At 40.1% G+C, this 14120-nt stretch overlaps 1 protein-coding gene across 2 annotated transcripts in view; it reads left to right on the top strand.

The window, feature by feature from the left end:
• Positions 1-4569: 4569 nt before the first annotated feature.
• Positions 4570-14120, top strand: part of HOMER1 (homer scaffold protein 1) — a 126672-nt gene continuing 117121 nt past the window's right edge. For both annotated transcript variants that reach the window (XM_082836373.1, XM_082836372.1), the window contains exon 1: positions 4570-6340. Coding sequence is in view for 1 of the 2 variants with exons in the window: in XM_082836372.1 (XP_082692498.1) it covers positions 6336-6340 (5 nt within the window). In the remaining variant the exon portion in view is untranslated. The remainder of the gene's footprint in view (positions 6341-14120) is intronic.

Below are 14120 nucleotides of genomic sequence, written 5' to 3' on the forward strand. Positions count from 1 at the left end.
GAACTGTAACCAAGGTAAGAGAGGTGGGCAGCGGTCTGTCATGCAGTGTCTCTTAGGCCAAGGCGTGGAATTTGGATTTTATTCCAAGGGTAAGAGATTTTTGCAGATGACCCAGTCAATACAGGCATATTATACAGATCTATCTAGCTATCTGTCTATATCAATATACATATTTATCATGTATATGATAAGAATATTATTTATTATTAAAATAATAGATACTGACTAAAGATATATTTACCATTTCCATTTTAAATTTTAGAGAAATTACTATTTACAACCAGGTAAAAAGAAATAAAAAGTCTCACGAGTAACATAAGCTAACTTGGCTGAAACTCCCAAATGTTGAGAATCTTTATTCATGTCTGACCTCTTATGCTCGGGAGACCCTTCAACACAGTTTCTAGGTATTGCTTCTGCCTGCTTTAGCCATGTCAGTCTTTACCAATTATGTTCTGCTTCAGAGAGCTTGCAATTGTCACCTCAACCCCTTATCTCTCTTTGAAAGAGCCCCCAGTTTTTGCCTCAGCCTTGTGTCTTTGAAAAGAAGGCAGCTTCCTTTAAGCATGGCTGTCCTAAATACCTTGGATGGTGTTTTTCTCCTAGCTGGCAGCAAAAACATCACAAAATAAGGTAGATCATTTAAAACATTTTCCTCATGGTTGTCCTGTTCCCCCATTCAGCAGAAAGATTATTGGTTACCATGGCAATCAGCTTCCACAGCCTTCCATTCTAAGGAACTGCACAGGTAGAGCGCAAGCTTTACTTTGCGTTCTTTACCCTAGGTCTCTGCAGATTTGCATATTTTTCCAGCCTGTACTCTGAATTTTTTGTACTCTGTAACCGCTGTTTAGAACAATCAATCAACTAACCAAACAAACAACTTGGAGTTAAGCCAGATAATTTTTTCAAAGGCACCATATCCCCTTCTCTTCTGAATCTTTTAAAAATTTACATAAACCGTTGTACAATGATTTTCTCACAGCACCAATTGAAAACTTTCTGGTATGTTCTTTCACAAGTCTGGGATTCTAGTTGTATCTCTTTAACCATGTTTAGAAAACAAATAATGAATTTACAGTAAAAATCAGAGCAGGAGATAGTTCTATGAGATCACTGCCCATGGGCTTTATATCATATCTTTCCTAAGGATAATTCTCTGACTTCCCTTCCTCTACCACTCCCAAGCCCTCTGATAAAACAGGGCAGATACTCAGAAGGGTAAAAGTTGTCCTCAAGCCATTGCCTTGGAGGTGCCAAATGCTTAGACTTTCACCCCTGAGACTGTTAACTACCCTGTTTCGATTCAGTACCTTACTGATAATAGTAAAAGATGGTTTTAAACAGGCCAAACAAATTACTGGCACCCAGTACCTGCTACATTTATGGAGGAGATGGAATAACTTTGGAGCATCAACTGGATAAATTCTATTTCCCTACAACTTTTCAAAAAGCCTTTTCTTATTACCTTTAATCTTTGCTGATTATTTAGTTTCTTCATAACTATGTCACAGAAGTGAGGAATCTAGAGATTTCTGTGATATGGAGAGATATCTTTTAATCTATTGTTTCTACCTATGACTTTATTTGAAGCAATAGTGGTATTTTGGTAATGAAAAAGAGAGAACGTGGAAGGGGAGTTGCTATTATCTAATGTTAAGCAATTAAAAATAAAATCTGGCTTTAACCCTCTTTCATGGAAGGTTTTTCTATCAGCTAGATATCTTTTCATTGAAAAAGACATATCTCATGACCTATCTATGAACATCCCATTGAACAGCACCATCCCCTATTGAGGGCATGGAAGTAAACTCTGTAACTAAAACAGATGCCTCCACCCACAGATTCTAAAATCAGTGGGTATTCATAAACGTTGCCACAAATTTTCAGAGCATAGTGGGAAAAAGGAACTGTTAAAAATTTGAAACTCTACTAAAGTACTTTCTGCCTCTTCCGGTAAAAGAAAATATATTGCTTTCTAGGAAGCTCACTACTTTAAAAAACAAAACAATCAGGATGGGAAATTCATGACTAGCATTTGGGTTACATCAGCTCAGTTTTAGGAGAGAAAATATTTACTTTTAGATGGAAAGCCATATAGAATGGTTCTCTGACTCCTCTCAAAATGGTACTGGAATTGTTTCAAGGGAGGAGAAAGACAATTTATTATTATATTTTCTGAGCAGACATACCATGATACATAAAATGTTACAAAGTTTTACTTATTCCTTTGGGTACATGAACGCATGTATTACCTTATATGCTAATCCCACATAAGTTAGAAAGAAAAATTGACCAATTATTGGTAGAATTTTCTAGATTAAGTGCAGAGGTTAAAATAAAAAATAATCACACAAACTTCGAGTAATTATATCACAGTGCACCCTGAGATTTATATAGAAAAAAAAAAGTTGTTCTCAATTTTCAGTTGACCAAAAGAGCAGTTGAGGAGGGACCATGTAGGTTTGAAAAGCAGAAACGCTAATGACGGGTCAACATTGTAAAAGCAGGGAGGCAGATAACATACTCTTTTGACAGCTGAGTAAAGATGAGGGGAAAAAAGATTGTAAACCAGAGGAAGTCATGATAAAAGGGTAGAATGAAGTGTTTGAAAATGGTAAATTGAGACCTTTAATTAACATCAATGGCAAGAGCACAAAAGAGAGAAAAGTGATTTAGTTTAGATAGGAAATGGCTTGTAGAGAAATTTGAGTAGAGTAATAATTTGTATTTTAATTTGCAAGGGCCAGGAGTTGACTTTATTTGAAGAATGATAGCTCTATTGCTTTAATATTTTATACACACTTAAGAAGCTCCATTTGTTTGATATATAAATTAGTACAATTTCTATTAATATGATATATATATATATTAGACAAATTGGCAAGCAGGGGTTTGCTTTTGATCAACTTTTGTTATAACCTTAATAAAAACTAGTTTCGATATTTCAAACTATAAGCAAGATCATGATTTTATAATGTGAACGTAACAGAAAGCCTGATTTAGTTGCAACTTGGTCCTAATTCTTTTGGCTGTTGTTCTTTAGTCCTGGGCTCCTAACTTGATCAAGAAAGCGTAAATGCAGAAAGAAGTAAAAACCAATGTTCCTTAATTAGGAATCATGTGAGTAGTTTAATATTCAAAACATTAAAAATACATATGATATAAATTCCGTAGAGTTTTAGCTCCTTGTATTTAAACTGCACTGATATCCATTTACAGCTCTCCTAACAATCACTGAAGAGGTTGGCAATCCTATGTCCTGAATTTCCCAGGTCACTTCAGATTCCAAATATTTTGTCTATTGTTAAATGATGTGTTTGGATTTTGGTTTGGAAAACATGGTCACTGAGCTTATAGACTAACTCTGAAATAGCAATAGCCTTTGGCATTTTGTAGTAGCTCTGTTTTGGGGCCATGGTTATCATGTTAAATCAGATCAAATCAAAGTTCATTATTTGAGTTGACCTAATAATAAACTATGAAATAACGGAGACATTTAAAAAACTTTGTAGTAATTTGGAATTTGAAGAGCATTCATAGCATAATTTATTATAGACACAAACACACACATAGCTAGTAAACCTAAAGATAGATGGCTCCTCATCGTTGCCATATAGGAAATGAAAAACAGCATACTTAAGAGATATTGTGTTATACGGTCAAAACTAAGGAAGACAAAATTAGTCTAACTGTGCTTGTATTAATACTTAAATAAAAAGGATTTGGTAGTCTTTCTTATTTTCAATTTCCATAGACTGAAACTCATATTCTTGATAAACCAGAACTGAAAGGGTACACTGGGATTTGCTATGTGTTGTACATGACGATAATTATAAGGGAACAAAGTCAAGATTGACTCATTATCCTATGCCAAAACATTGCTGTTTTGCAAATGAAAACGTTTAGATCATTTGACGCCTCCCACCCCATTATTATACTTCATATCATTAAGATAGTGTTCATGGCTCTGCTCTTTATTCTTTAGTGATTTAGGTAGCCACTAAGAAAGAAAAAAAGTTTTAAAGCCTACTAAGTCCAGAATGGCATTTAATAACTCTTTCGAAAATTAAGGTGCTTTTCCCCAAGTCTTGCTGGAAACATATCTACCACTGTGCTCAGTCTCTCCTCCCACATTTCCGTGCTAGTGGGGACTTGAGAAACCCGGGAAAGCTGCTGCAACAGGGGTGGGAGTGGGAGATAGGCTATCACCCGCTTGACACTTCGGCACTGTTGCTATGAATGATTCACTTGTGTTTGGCACATTTGTTGCAAGGAAATCTCCTCCTCCCGCCGCTCCTCTCGGCTGTCTCCTGCGCTTTGGCCTTTAAGGAGAAGCGAGAGCAGGTGGGCACAGAAGAGCTCGCCGAGTCCTCCTCCCCCTGCTCCTTCCCTAATTTAGCAGTACTTCCGGCCGCGTGACATCATCCCCCGCACCCCGGTGACGTGAACGGCGGGTGACGTGTGTGCGGAGAGGAGCGCGCTGACGTTGCTATTTAAAGGTCCTCCTGCGGGGAGGATGGAGACTCAGCGAGAGCACCCAGTGTGGGGCGCGGAGGAGGCTGTGGCGGCAGGGAGCGGGGCCAGGAGCCAGCAGAGGAGCAGAGCGCACGGCACGCGCGCCGCCGACCACTAGGGGAGGGGGGAAAGGAAGGACGGACCGCCGGACCTGCCGCCCGGCCTAGCTCCCCACGAGGGCCGGCTCGGCCCGTGACCACCAGCGTCCCCGCCGCCCTCGCAGCTGCCGCCTCCTCCCGCTACCCTCAGGGCCCCGCCGGGCTCTCGGGACGGGTCAGCACCCCAGTCCCTGGTGCCCGGCCGCGTCTCCGCGGCCGCGGCCGCCCCCTCCCGCGAGCAGGGGGAGGGACCGCACTGCTCCCGATTCTCCCCGCCCCCTCCCCCGCCCCTCGCAGCCAGCTCCGCTGCCGCGCTCGCCTCTTGCGGACGGCGCAGACCTGGGAAGCGGCGCCCTCCGCTCTGTGAGCGGCTGGTGGAGGCGGAGGCAGCGGCGGGCTTCGGGCCGCCCGGCCAGCGCTGCTCCGCCGAGCAGGAGCTGGAGGCCGGCGAAGGCGGGCGGTGATGGAAGTGTGAGAAGGAGGCGGCGGGGCCCGGGAACTGTGAGGCGGCGTGTGGCGGCGGCGTGTGGCGGCGGCGCGTGGCGGCGGCGCGGAGCGGGAGAGGCGAGGAGCAGGGGTGGGGGCGCTGGAGCAGCGGCTATTCTGCGGCTTCGAGCCCCTTTCCCCTGGTCCCGACGCGGGATTAGCCGCCCGCCTCGGCTCGGGCGGGCTCCCGTCGACCCTTCAGCCCCGTCCTTCGCCGCTGCTCGGCCCGTCCCGGAGCTGGGGGCAGGGTGCCGGGGGGCAGCGTGGGGCTTGGCTCTCTGATTCATTCATTCTCCGCCGCCGGAGCCTCGAACTTGCGGTGCTCCGAAGAGCGGAGGGAAGAGCGGCAGCAGCGAATGAAGGGCCGGGCGCGAGCCGGGCTCCATTGTGCTCGGCGGCGGGGGGCGGGCAGGGGCTGAGGGAGGTGGGATCCGGCCCCCTCCCCCTGCTCCCCGGCGTGCGCTGCGCCCCCAGCCTGCTGCCAGCCTGGAAATGGCTCCGTGTGTTCTCCTCGGGAGAATGAATCGATCCTGCCCAGCCTTCTCTTCCTCCTCCCCGCCTCCTCTCTGCTCCCAGTCTTAGGAAGGGGGAAAAAAATTAAAAGACAGATTCCAATGTGGAGTGCCATGCACGTCGCGAGCCGCTGGGTTTGCACTTGGAAGAGATTTTTCTACATAGCTTTTTCTAATGTGAGCGCAGGGAAGCAGTGGCATTACTGCGCTTAGGATTTTTATTTTCTCGTAGGGATCTCTCAAGTGCTCGTCGCATTGGGTTGCACGCTCCACCCCCAGGGACCTGGTGTGGTGGAGAAATTTGAACCCGCAGCCTTAGTAGCACCGAAAAGGCCGAGTTACCTGGGCTCTCCCTGAGTGTGGAGGAGGACAGGAGAGAAATGACCACTGAACTCATTTTTTATAGGACTCCGTGAAGCTGGATTCTGCATTTCCCGATTCATAGACTCATTTTGTGGAATAGAGTTGACCGCCGTCTCCTCCGCGCAGCATTTTAACTCTAATAAGCAAATGCCACCTCTGTTTGAACATTTTGGTATTTCCCAGAGAGAAATCATTTTACCTAAGGGAACTAACTGAATTTTCAGCATCACTGAAATACCTCCACAAAAGGATCTCGGGGGGTGGAAAAGCAACTGCGAAATAACGGACGGAGAAATTCCTTTGGAGTTGTTCCGTAGCATAAGAGCAGAAACTTCCGAGCAAGTTTTCACTGGGCAAAATGGGGTAAGGATTTTGTGCTTAACCCCGCTTCGAGTCTGTTTATGTATGTGTGTTACTGAGCGGTGGTGGTGAATTGTCTGTGTTTTATGTTTTCAAACAAATTTGCCACCTTGCCAAGCTGGTCGTGCTTTAAAAATATAGGTGTATTAACCTTTTAAGAAGTTATTTTTGTGGAGTAACACCGGAGGCCGTAATTAAGGAACATACGTCTATTATTGTAACCAGAATGTAGCTTTATTAGTGGTATTTAAGAAGACCACACGTACTGCCCTTTCCTGGTCGAAGTGCCGCAGCAGTTTATAATCAAAGTCGTGTTCTCTTAGGTTTTGTTGCCGGTATCTTTCAAAAAGAAGTCCTGCATTCTCTCAGTACTTTGAGAATAATCAGGTGCACAAAGGACAATTGTTAAGTAATGAGTGGTTAGACTACAGTCCTTGAAAATGATCCAGTGTAAATTGTCCTCACTGTGCCCTCCTTTTTGCCCTTGAATAGCCGAAGCTAAAATCTATAGAATTGCTCTATTGGGGCATTTAAAACGAAAATCTGAAAGTCTTAGGAGGAGTCCACAGTGCCCTACATTTAAAGATCAGAGACTGAATAGGAAACAGCTTTTTGTTAAAGGAACTTGTTCACTTTCTCTGTTTTTTTTTTTTTTTTTTTTGCTTTTATGATCAAGTCTTCAGTTTGTGTTAACAATGTCAGATGTATACCTTCTTTCAGATCCAAAGTCAACCAAGAGTGCCGTTTTCCTACCTTTTGTTAACTTTTCACACAGTAACTCGATAAAATGCTAGTGACTGTTACTAATTTAAGCCAGACTTCCATAATATATTAATGGAGTAATGATCTAGTTTCATTGACAGATTTTCAATGATTTTTTGTCAAAGAGGAACTTCTAGAATTTTCTCTCTCTCTCTTTTTCGTAGTTGAATAAACACATCTAAAGTGTAGTTAAGGGACAGAGATTGAAAGGACAGACACTGAAATTCGTTGTGACAGTTTAGGGGTGTGCACACCTAAACTTTCATTCTTAAAACGTTCAGAGGAAAGTTCTTACTAGTACTACCCTTTTTTGTTGGAATTAGAACTTGAAGTTCATAAACTTAAGTTTGAAGATGTAGAACGTACGTTGTAGGAGTCCATCAGGAATTGATGAGAAAGAGTGATACTTGTTTTTAAAACTTAAATGACAAAGTGATGAGAATATATATAACTTGCATGATTTGGGATACTGCTAACAGCAATTAAAATACCTCATTCTATTTCTAGTGCTGCTATTAGTAGCTTGGTGATCTGAGGCAAATTGCTTGACCTTTGTGGACTCTTGTTTTTTTAATCTGTAAAATGAAGGTCTTAGGTGAGTTTTAAAATTTTTTCCAGCCTGTAAAAGTGAATTATTTCTTTTTCTCCTGCAGTTTTCATAATTGCTGTTGGTTTCTTGAAGTAAATCTCTCAGATGGAGAGATTTTCTCTAAGCAGTTTTTAAGCATGTAAGCTTGGAAAATAATGGCATTTGAAAAATGTTTTGGATGAATTGTACCAATTTTAATGAGAGAAAATACTGACAAATACTACTATTCAAAATCTTTGAAATATGGCTTCCCTTGAGAGTCCGCAGCTCTTCTGTTTAAAATGTGTCAGAGAAGAAAAATCAAGTGGCAGTTTTTCATGTTGAAGGCTGTATTCTCTCTAAGCTGTGGAGTGGTAGCATCATGAAAGAAAATTCATGGTTTTCCACAACATTTAAGCTGCATGAATGTCCATGGTTTTACCAAGGGAAGCTTGAGATGAACTTAATTTAAAGCGAAGGGGATTGGTCTTTAAAACATGAAAATAAGCCCCTGCACATAGCCCAGATTTTAGATACTTAAGTGTAATTAAATGTGTTTATAAACTAATTTATTAGTCCTTAATAAAGTCTTAAAGGTGGACTGGAGAGGCAAAGGAGTGAATGTTTATGGCATAATTTTTCTGCAAGTCTGCATTTGGGGCTGTGACTCTCAGTAATAGTGACTTGTTTCATCTAAGTTGTCAAGAGAAGGCATTTGTGGAAGTTTCCACACTTAGTAGGTGTTTGTACCTAATAAGTGTTTGTGGAATAAGCACAGCCTCCTGCACCTACTTAAAACAAAAGGGAACAGAGCTTTAAATGGCCTTTAAAGTTTTACCTAGGCAATCCTAAATTACCTTACTCTGACAGGTATCTGTATCTAAAATTTAATATTGTGGGTGGAGAGTTTCATGTTTTATGAATATATTTTTGACTAATGTTAGGTTATAATAAAAATTTATCTCTGCCTTAGTTTTGGATATAATTGCAAGTCTAGGGGCAAAATCAAAACAAAAGGAATGATTTTGAAAGAAAATGAGTGATTAGTTCAGGCCAAAAACAAATCTAAGGCTCCTGTGATAGTAGTTTATGAACTATGGTGGAAATGAAAAAGAACAGCTGAAACTGACAGTTGGCAGAATCTGTCAAAGTATCCTGGATGCTGCCTGAGCTGTTTTTAATTACAGTGAAGGTGGTTGAAGTATTGGTTTGTGAAATAGGTGTATCAGAACCCCTAAAAATGAGAGCAGGTATGTGAGGTAAAGTCTAGGAAAACTTCCGGGCCCCAGCGAGGAGCCCTTGTTAGGTATGACCCCCCCAGCCCTCCAAGTAGTATCTCCTAAGGAGAGCAGTGAGTCAGGAGCTATTTTGGAATAATTAGAGTAGGCAACAGAAATCACATAACTTCAGTGAGGTATTTCATGCTACCTTTTTTTTTTTTCATGCTTCCTTTTGTTTTACTTAGCTCATATTGGCAACTTAGTGATCTCAACAAGGGAATATTCCCTCCCCCCTCTTATTAAGAGTGAGTTATTTTTAAAATGTGACTTTCCCTGCAAATGAGGTTGATAACGCTCTTTGTGATTTATCTCACCTGCCTGTGGGCGCCTCTGGAAACCCTCTTCTCCGCCTTTCCTCAGATAACTTCCTGAAGCGTGGAAGTGAGTGCTGCCTCATTGCAACCTGAACCAAGTCGCTTCTTTGCTGGGAGAGGAAGCTGACACCTCTTTCTGCCCCATGCTACTGGGTGCTGCTCTCCGGGGACTTTAGCTAAAATGCAGAAATCTTGATCCAGCATGCACTGCAATCTGAATGGGCTTTGTTGCAAAGGCAACCACTTAATCACTTCTAACATCAGGAAAGTTAGATGGAAGTCTGTTCCTTTTACCAGGTTTGAACCCCTATCATGTGGCATGTACAGCAGCTCAGTACTGCTGATACAGAGACCAGTAACATGTGCTTCTTCCCTTAGGGAGTTTATAGCTTAGAAGTTGATCTAGGATAATTACCTGAATGGAATTCATGTCAGTTAAGGGACTGACAAAAGTGTCTTTATACTTAGTTGTAAACTCAGTTTAGTTTTAAGTGATTAAATGTCTCAGATGAAAAGGTGGTTAAAATCTCAGAAGGTCCAACATCACTACTGCAGTGTGTTTGTTTGTTTTTCCAGACCTGTGGTGTTTAGTTGAAATATTTATTTTTAGTTACTCCATTGCTTTGTTTTGTTATTTTAAGATTAATCCAACTCACTGGATAGAAGAGTAGGGAAAATGAGTTCCAAATATTTAAGTGTTTCCTGATATAATTTTTAAATGACTGAATATAAGGCATTTTAAGTAGCTTTATTTCTCAGTTAGGATCTGTTTAGTTGAGTGAAATGTGCAGTTTCTTGTTTGTGTTGCATATTTGTAATGACCCATGGCTTATAAAGTGACCCTATAGTTTACGAGATTCATTATGTTTGTGGAATGATTGAGATCTTCCTAGAAATCAAAAAGACTTCTCTGTTAAGGTTTGAAAAGTTGAGTGCTTTTTGAGACAATATAATGTTTCATCCTCATTCAGTATCTTCATTTCGAAAGAATCTCCATGTGATAAGCAGCATTTATATACATTACAGGAATTGAGATAAAATTTTCTAATCTTATTGAATGGGCATTGCAAGAGTAAGTAAAACTTTTTAAAGGCTAATCATTCAGTGGTCTTTAACATGTGTAATCATATAGAACTGAATCTTTTAGGTTAAAAAGTCTTAATTTTCACAACATATCTCTGTATACTATAAAACTAGGACATCCATTATCACACTGTTAAAAGAGACAGATTTATCAGTGAACTTGTGCTCTTAATTGCAGTTTGATTTTCCTTTCTTCATCCATCATAAGTCTAACACATTGGTTATTTCTGTGCTCCCTAATAAAATATCTGATTTGAAAAAAAGATGAAATTGATGAGAATCAGTGCTGCTTGTTTTAAGCAACATTTTTTAGGGAAGCAGTTGAAATTAATCACATGTATATGTTACCTTTTTTTGTGCTTTGTCATTACCCTCCACTTGTATTTTATTTATTTCTCATCTTGTTTTTAAAAGTTTTTAAAAATCTCACTTCTCTGGTAGGTATAATTTAGAATTACTTTTACAGGTACAAAACTAAATTACTTGGTTTTTTTTGGCTGCGTTGGGTCTTTGTTGCTGCTTGCCGGCTCTCTCGGCGAGCAGGGGCTACTCTTCACTGCAGTGTGTGGGCTTCTCATCGCGGTGGCTTCTCTTGTCACACAGCACGGGCTCTAGGCATGTGAGCCTCAGCAGTTGCGTCTCACGGGCTCAGTAGTTGTGGTGCACGGGCTTAGTTGCTCCGTGGCACGTGTGATCTTCCTGGACCAGGGATCGACCCCGTGTCCTGGCAGGCAGATTCCCAACCACTGAGCCACCAGGGAAGTCCCTAAATTACTTTTTAGTGACCTTGCAAAAGAAAAGATACAAACTATTCTTTCTCATGAGGTTTCTCCCCCCCACACACAATGATTAATTGTGAACCCAGTATGGCTCTTGTGTAGCTAAAAGAATTTTAAATATGTAAAACAAACATTTGACTTAGTTAAGATCTGAATTTCATTTACACATAATTATCTTTTTTAAGATAGGCTACTGGAAGAAGGCAAAGCATCATTGTTTTCTTTTTTGTTTCAGAAAATAAAATTATAAATCCGAAAAATTAGCAGTCTAGCCAATACTTTCTCTTCATAGTACAGTTTACCTTTGCACTTTCTCTAGCTTTTGAAAAATCACTTTAATCTTTTTTTTTCACTTTAATCTTTTAACACCTAATATTAGCTTTTTAAAAATTGCTTTGCTTTATGGACATTTTCTTTTAATGTTCTTCCCTAAAACATGAAGCATTTCCGTGTTATCTTTGAAAAGAGTCGGCACCAGTTCCTTAAGGCAGAGCAGTTTTAAGAATTGTGGACTTTTTGTGAAATTACCAAACAAGAGTTAGACAGAAATTAAACACAAACAAAAAAGTGTACTGAGGGATCACAGATACCAAACAGCTTTTATTCCTTTATTAGGTTGTTTTAAGTCATGTTTATGATGTCATGGGCACATCTGGATCCATGTGTCCACATGCCTCAGAGTCCAGAAGGCTGTGGAAGAGAGTGTTCTTGACCCCCGCCCCACCTATAGAAGGGCTTGCTCCTCATTTGTCCCTGTCTTTAGTAGGAGGGCGGAGATAGATAACCACAGCTCTGGTATCTCTCTGAGTACCGTACAGTGTGTTTCCTAACCACCTAGGTCGTAGCAGAGCACACACGTGCAGTGTAAGTTGAAAGAATCTGGGGAATTAGACCCCACTCTTAGTGTACAGAAAATGCCGATTCCTAGCAGTTGGGTATAAGTTGGATGTACCAATTATTTTTCTGATAAACTTTCTTGGTAAATTGTTGGATCCTTTAACCTTTACATTTAAGCATGCCTCAATCTTAACTTAAGTAGTGTTGCCTTCCTTCTGTTTCATTTAAGAAGTTTAAGACGGTTATTTTGAATAAGGCTTTTCTGTGAGTTGGAATTTTCTGCCCTACTTACTTTCAGTTTCCCCCATTAGGCTCTTAGTAATGGTCGCTACGAAATTATCTTAAGTGGATTTGACTATCAAAGAGCTCAAAGTACTCATACTAGAAAATTTCTGTCCGTGTTCCTTTGTGGAAGGTAAGTCTGTACATGACTAAACTTAGGTAGGACAATTATTTTGAACCAACTGTAATACTTGAGTGTGCTTAGCTTATCCTTTTACGTTTCTGTGCTTTCTTTTTGCTTATCTTGTAAAACTGCTGTTTTCTGTCCTCTGTAGTTATGAATCTCTGTCATATGACTTTTAACATTAAAATTCATGTGCTTTGCTTAATCACCCTGCCAGCTCCCAAGATGTTTACAGAATGAGGATTCCACCTACTCTTGTGTACTCAGTTTTGCCAGGGATCTGTATACATTCAGCTGAATGGAAAGACTCACAAATCACCCTTCAACTCATCTTCCTTGAGGTTCTGTTGATTAAAAAAAAAAGTTCTGGATCTTGCAGGCTGCCTTTTTTCCCTACTCAACTGAAAATATATAGGATTTTAGTTGTCTATTTTTATGGTTGCTTTCATTTACTATTTTTTTAATGCTAAATTGATATTTATTGCTATGCCTATGTTAATGTGAGGGTAATAAGACATTAATGGAAATATTGCTACTTAGTTTTACTTGGTAGCATATTAGTATATTTGGAGTAATTAGTATATGATCTGTGGTAAACTGTAGGTTAGTCATACGGTACAAAGCTAGCCTGAAAAATATTTTCAAAGATGGTGCAGTGGTCGATTAGAAACCAGGATGCAAAGCTGTATATTCTCAACTATATAAAATACATCTGTACATGCATAAAAAGATTTGAAGGAAATTCATTAAAGTGCTACCATGTTTATTTCTGGGACATACAATTGTGAAATTTTGTTGAGTCTTTCTGAATCTTTAAGTTTCTCTGTGATTAATATATTAAGTTTTAGAACTTCTCTTGGGTTTAAAGAGTGAAGGTCTTAAAAAATACTAATATCTACAGTACAGAGTTATCAGGATCAGTCACTGTTCCTACATATACATAGATACTTATGTGTTTATCAATTTTAGCTTGTTTATCTCAAATTTTATTTTTCTTTTCAAAATTGGCTAAAGTAATTACACCAATGATAGCAAAAATGGTTTCTTGTTTAAGTGTAAGGAGTAGTTCAGAATGTTAGTACTAATCCCCACTTTTTTTGGAGCCAGAGCTCAAAAGGAAAATGTGACTAGGGGAGGTCATGCAGGGGCAGAACATGTGCTAGATCTCCAGCTCCTTGGGGTTCCTACCATTAGCTCAGGGGATCCTAAATGGATGCTCACATGTACAGAGACTGATTTATAGGGGGTTTCTAACCCCTCATAGTTAAAAAAAAAATTCTAATTTAATGTAAGCTTAGTGTCTTGATAGTGAGTTTTAACTAAATGGATGTTGTCTTCCTTTTAGATGGTACTGAAAGAAAGTGCATTCTAATTTTAGCGTAATCAGTGTCTGCTCAGTGCATTATATTTTAAATACATTGAAGTCTTTCTCATAAATGAATTGAAATGTTATTACATATGTTTTGTATAGTTTCCAAAGTTGATTCTACAGTGTAAATTCCATCAGTCAAAGCCCTGTTAACTGCTCTTGTAGTTAATGGACACATGAGCCTCAAGAATGTGTGAGGAAGCAGGGTCTACTTCTCTGAAGACTTCAGACCAGAAAAAGAATGCTTAAGATGTTATCTTGAAACACTTTTCCTAGAGCTTAATGTTGGACCATGAGACCCACAAGTGGAAGGATCACTTGTGGCCTACAGTACAATTTCTGAATCATCATGCAACAGCTGTAAGTTGTTTGATTCCCTAGAATT

Source organism: Leucopleurus acutus (genome assembly GCF_964270905.1).
Source record: "Leucopleurus acutus genome assembly, chromosome: 3".
Classification (NCBI taxonomy): Eukaryota; Metazoa; Chordata; class Mammalia; order Artiodactyla; family Delphinidae; genus Leucopleurus; species Leucopleurus acutus.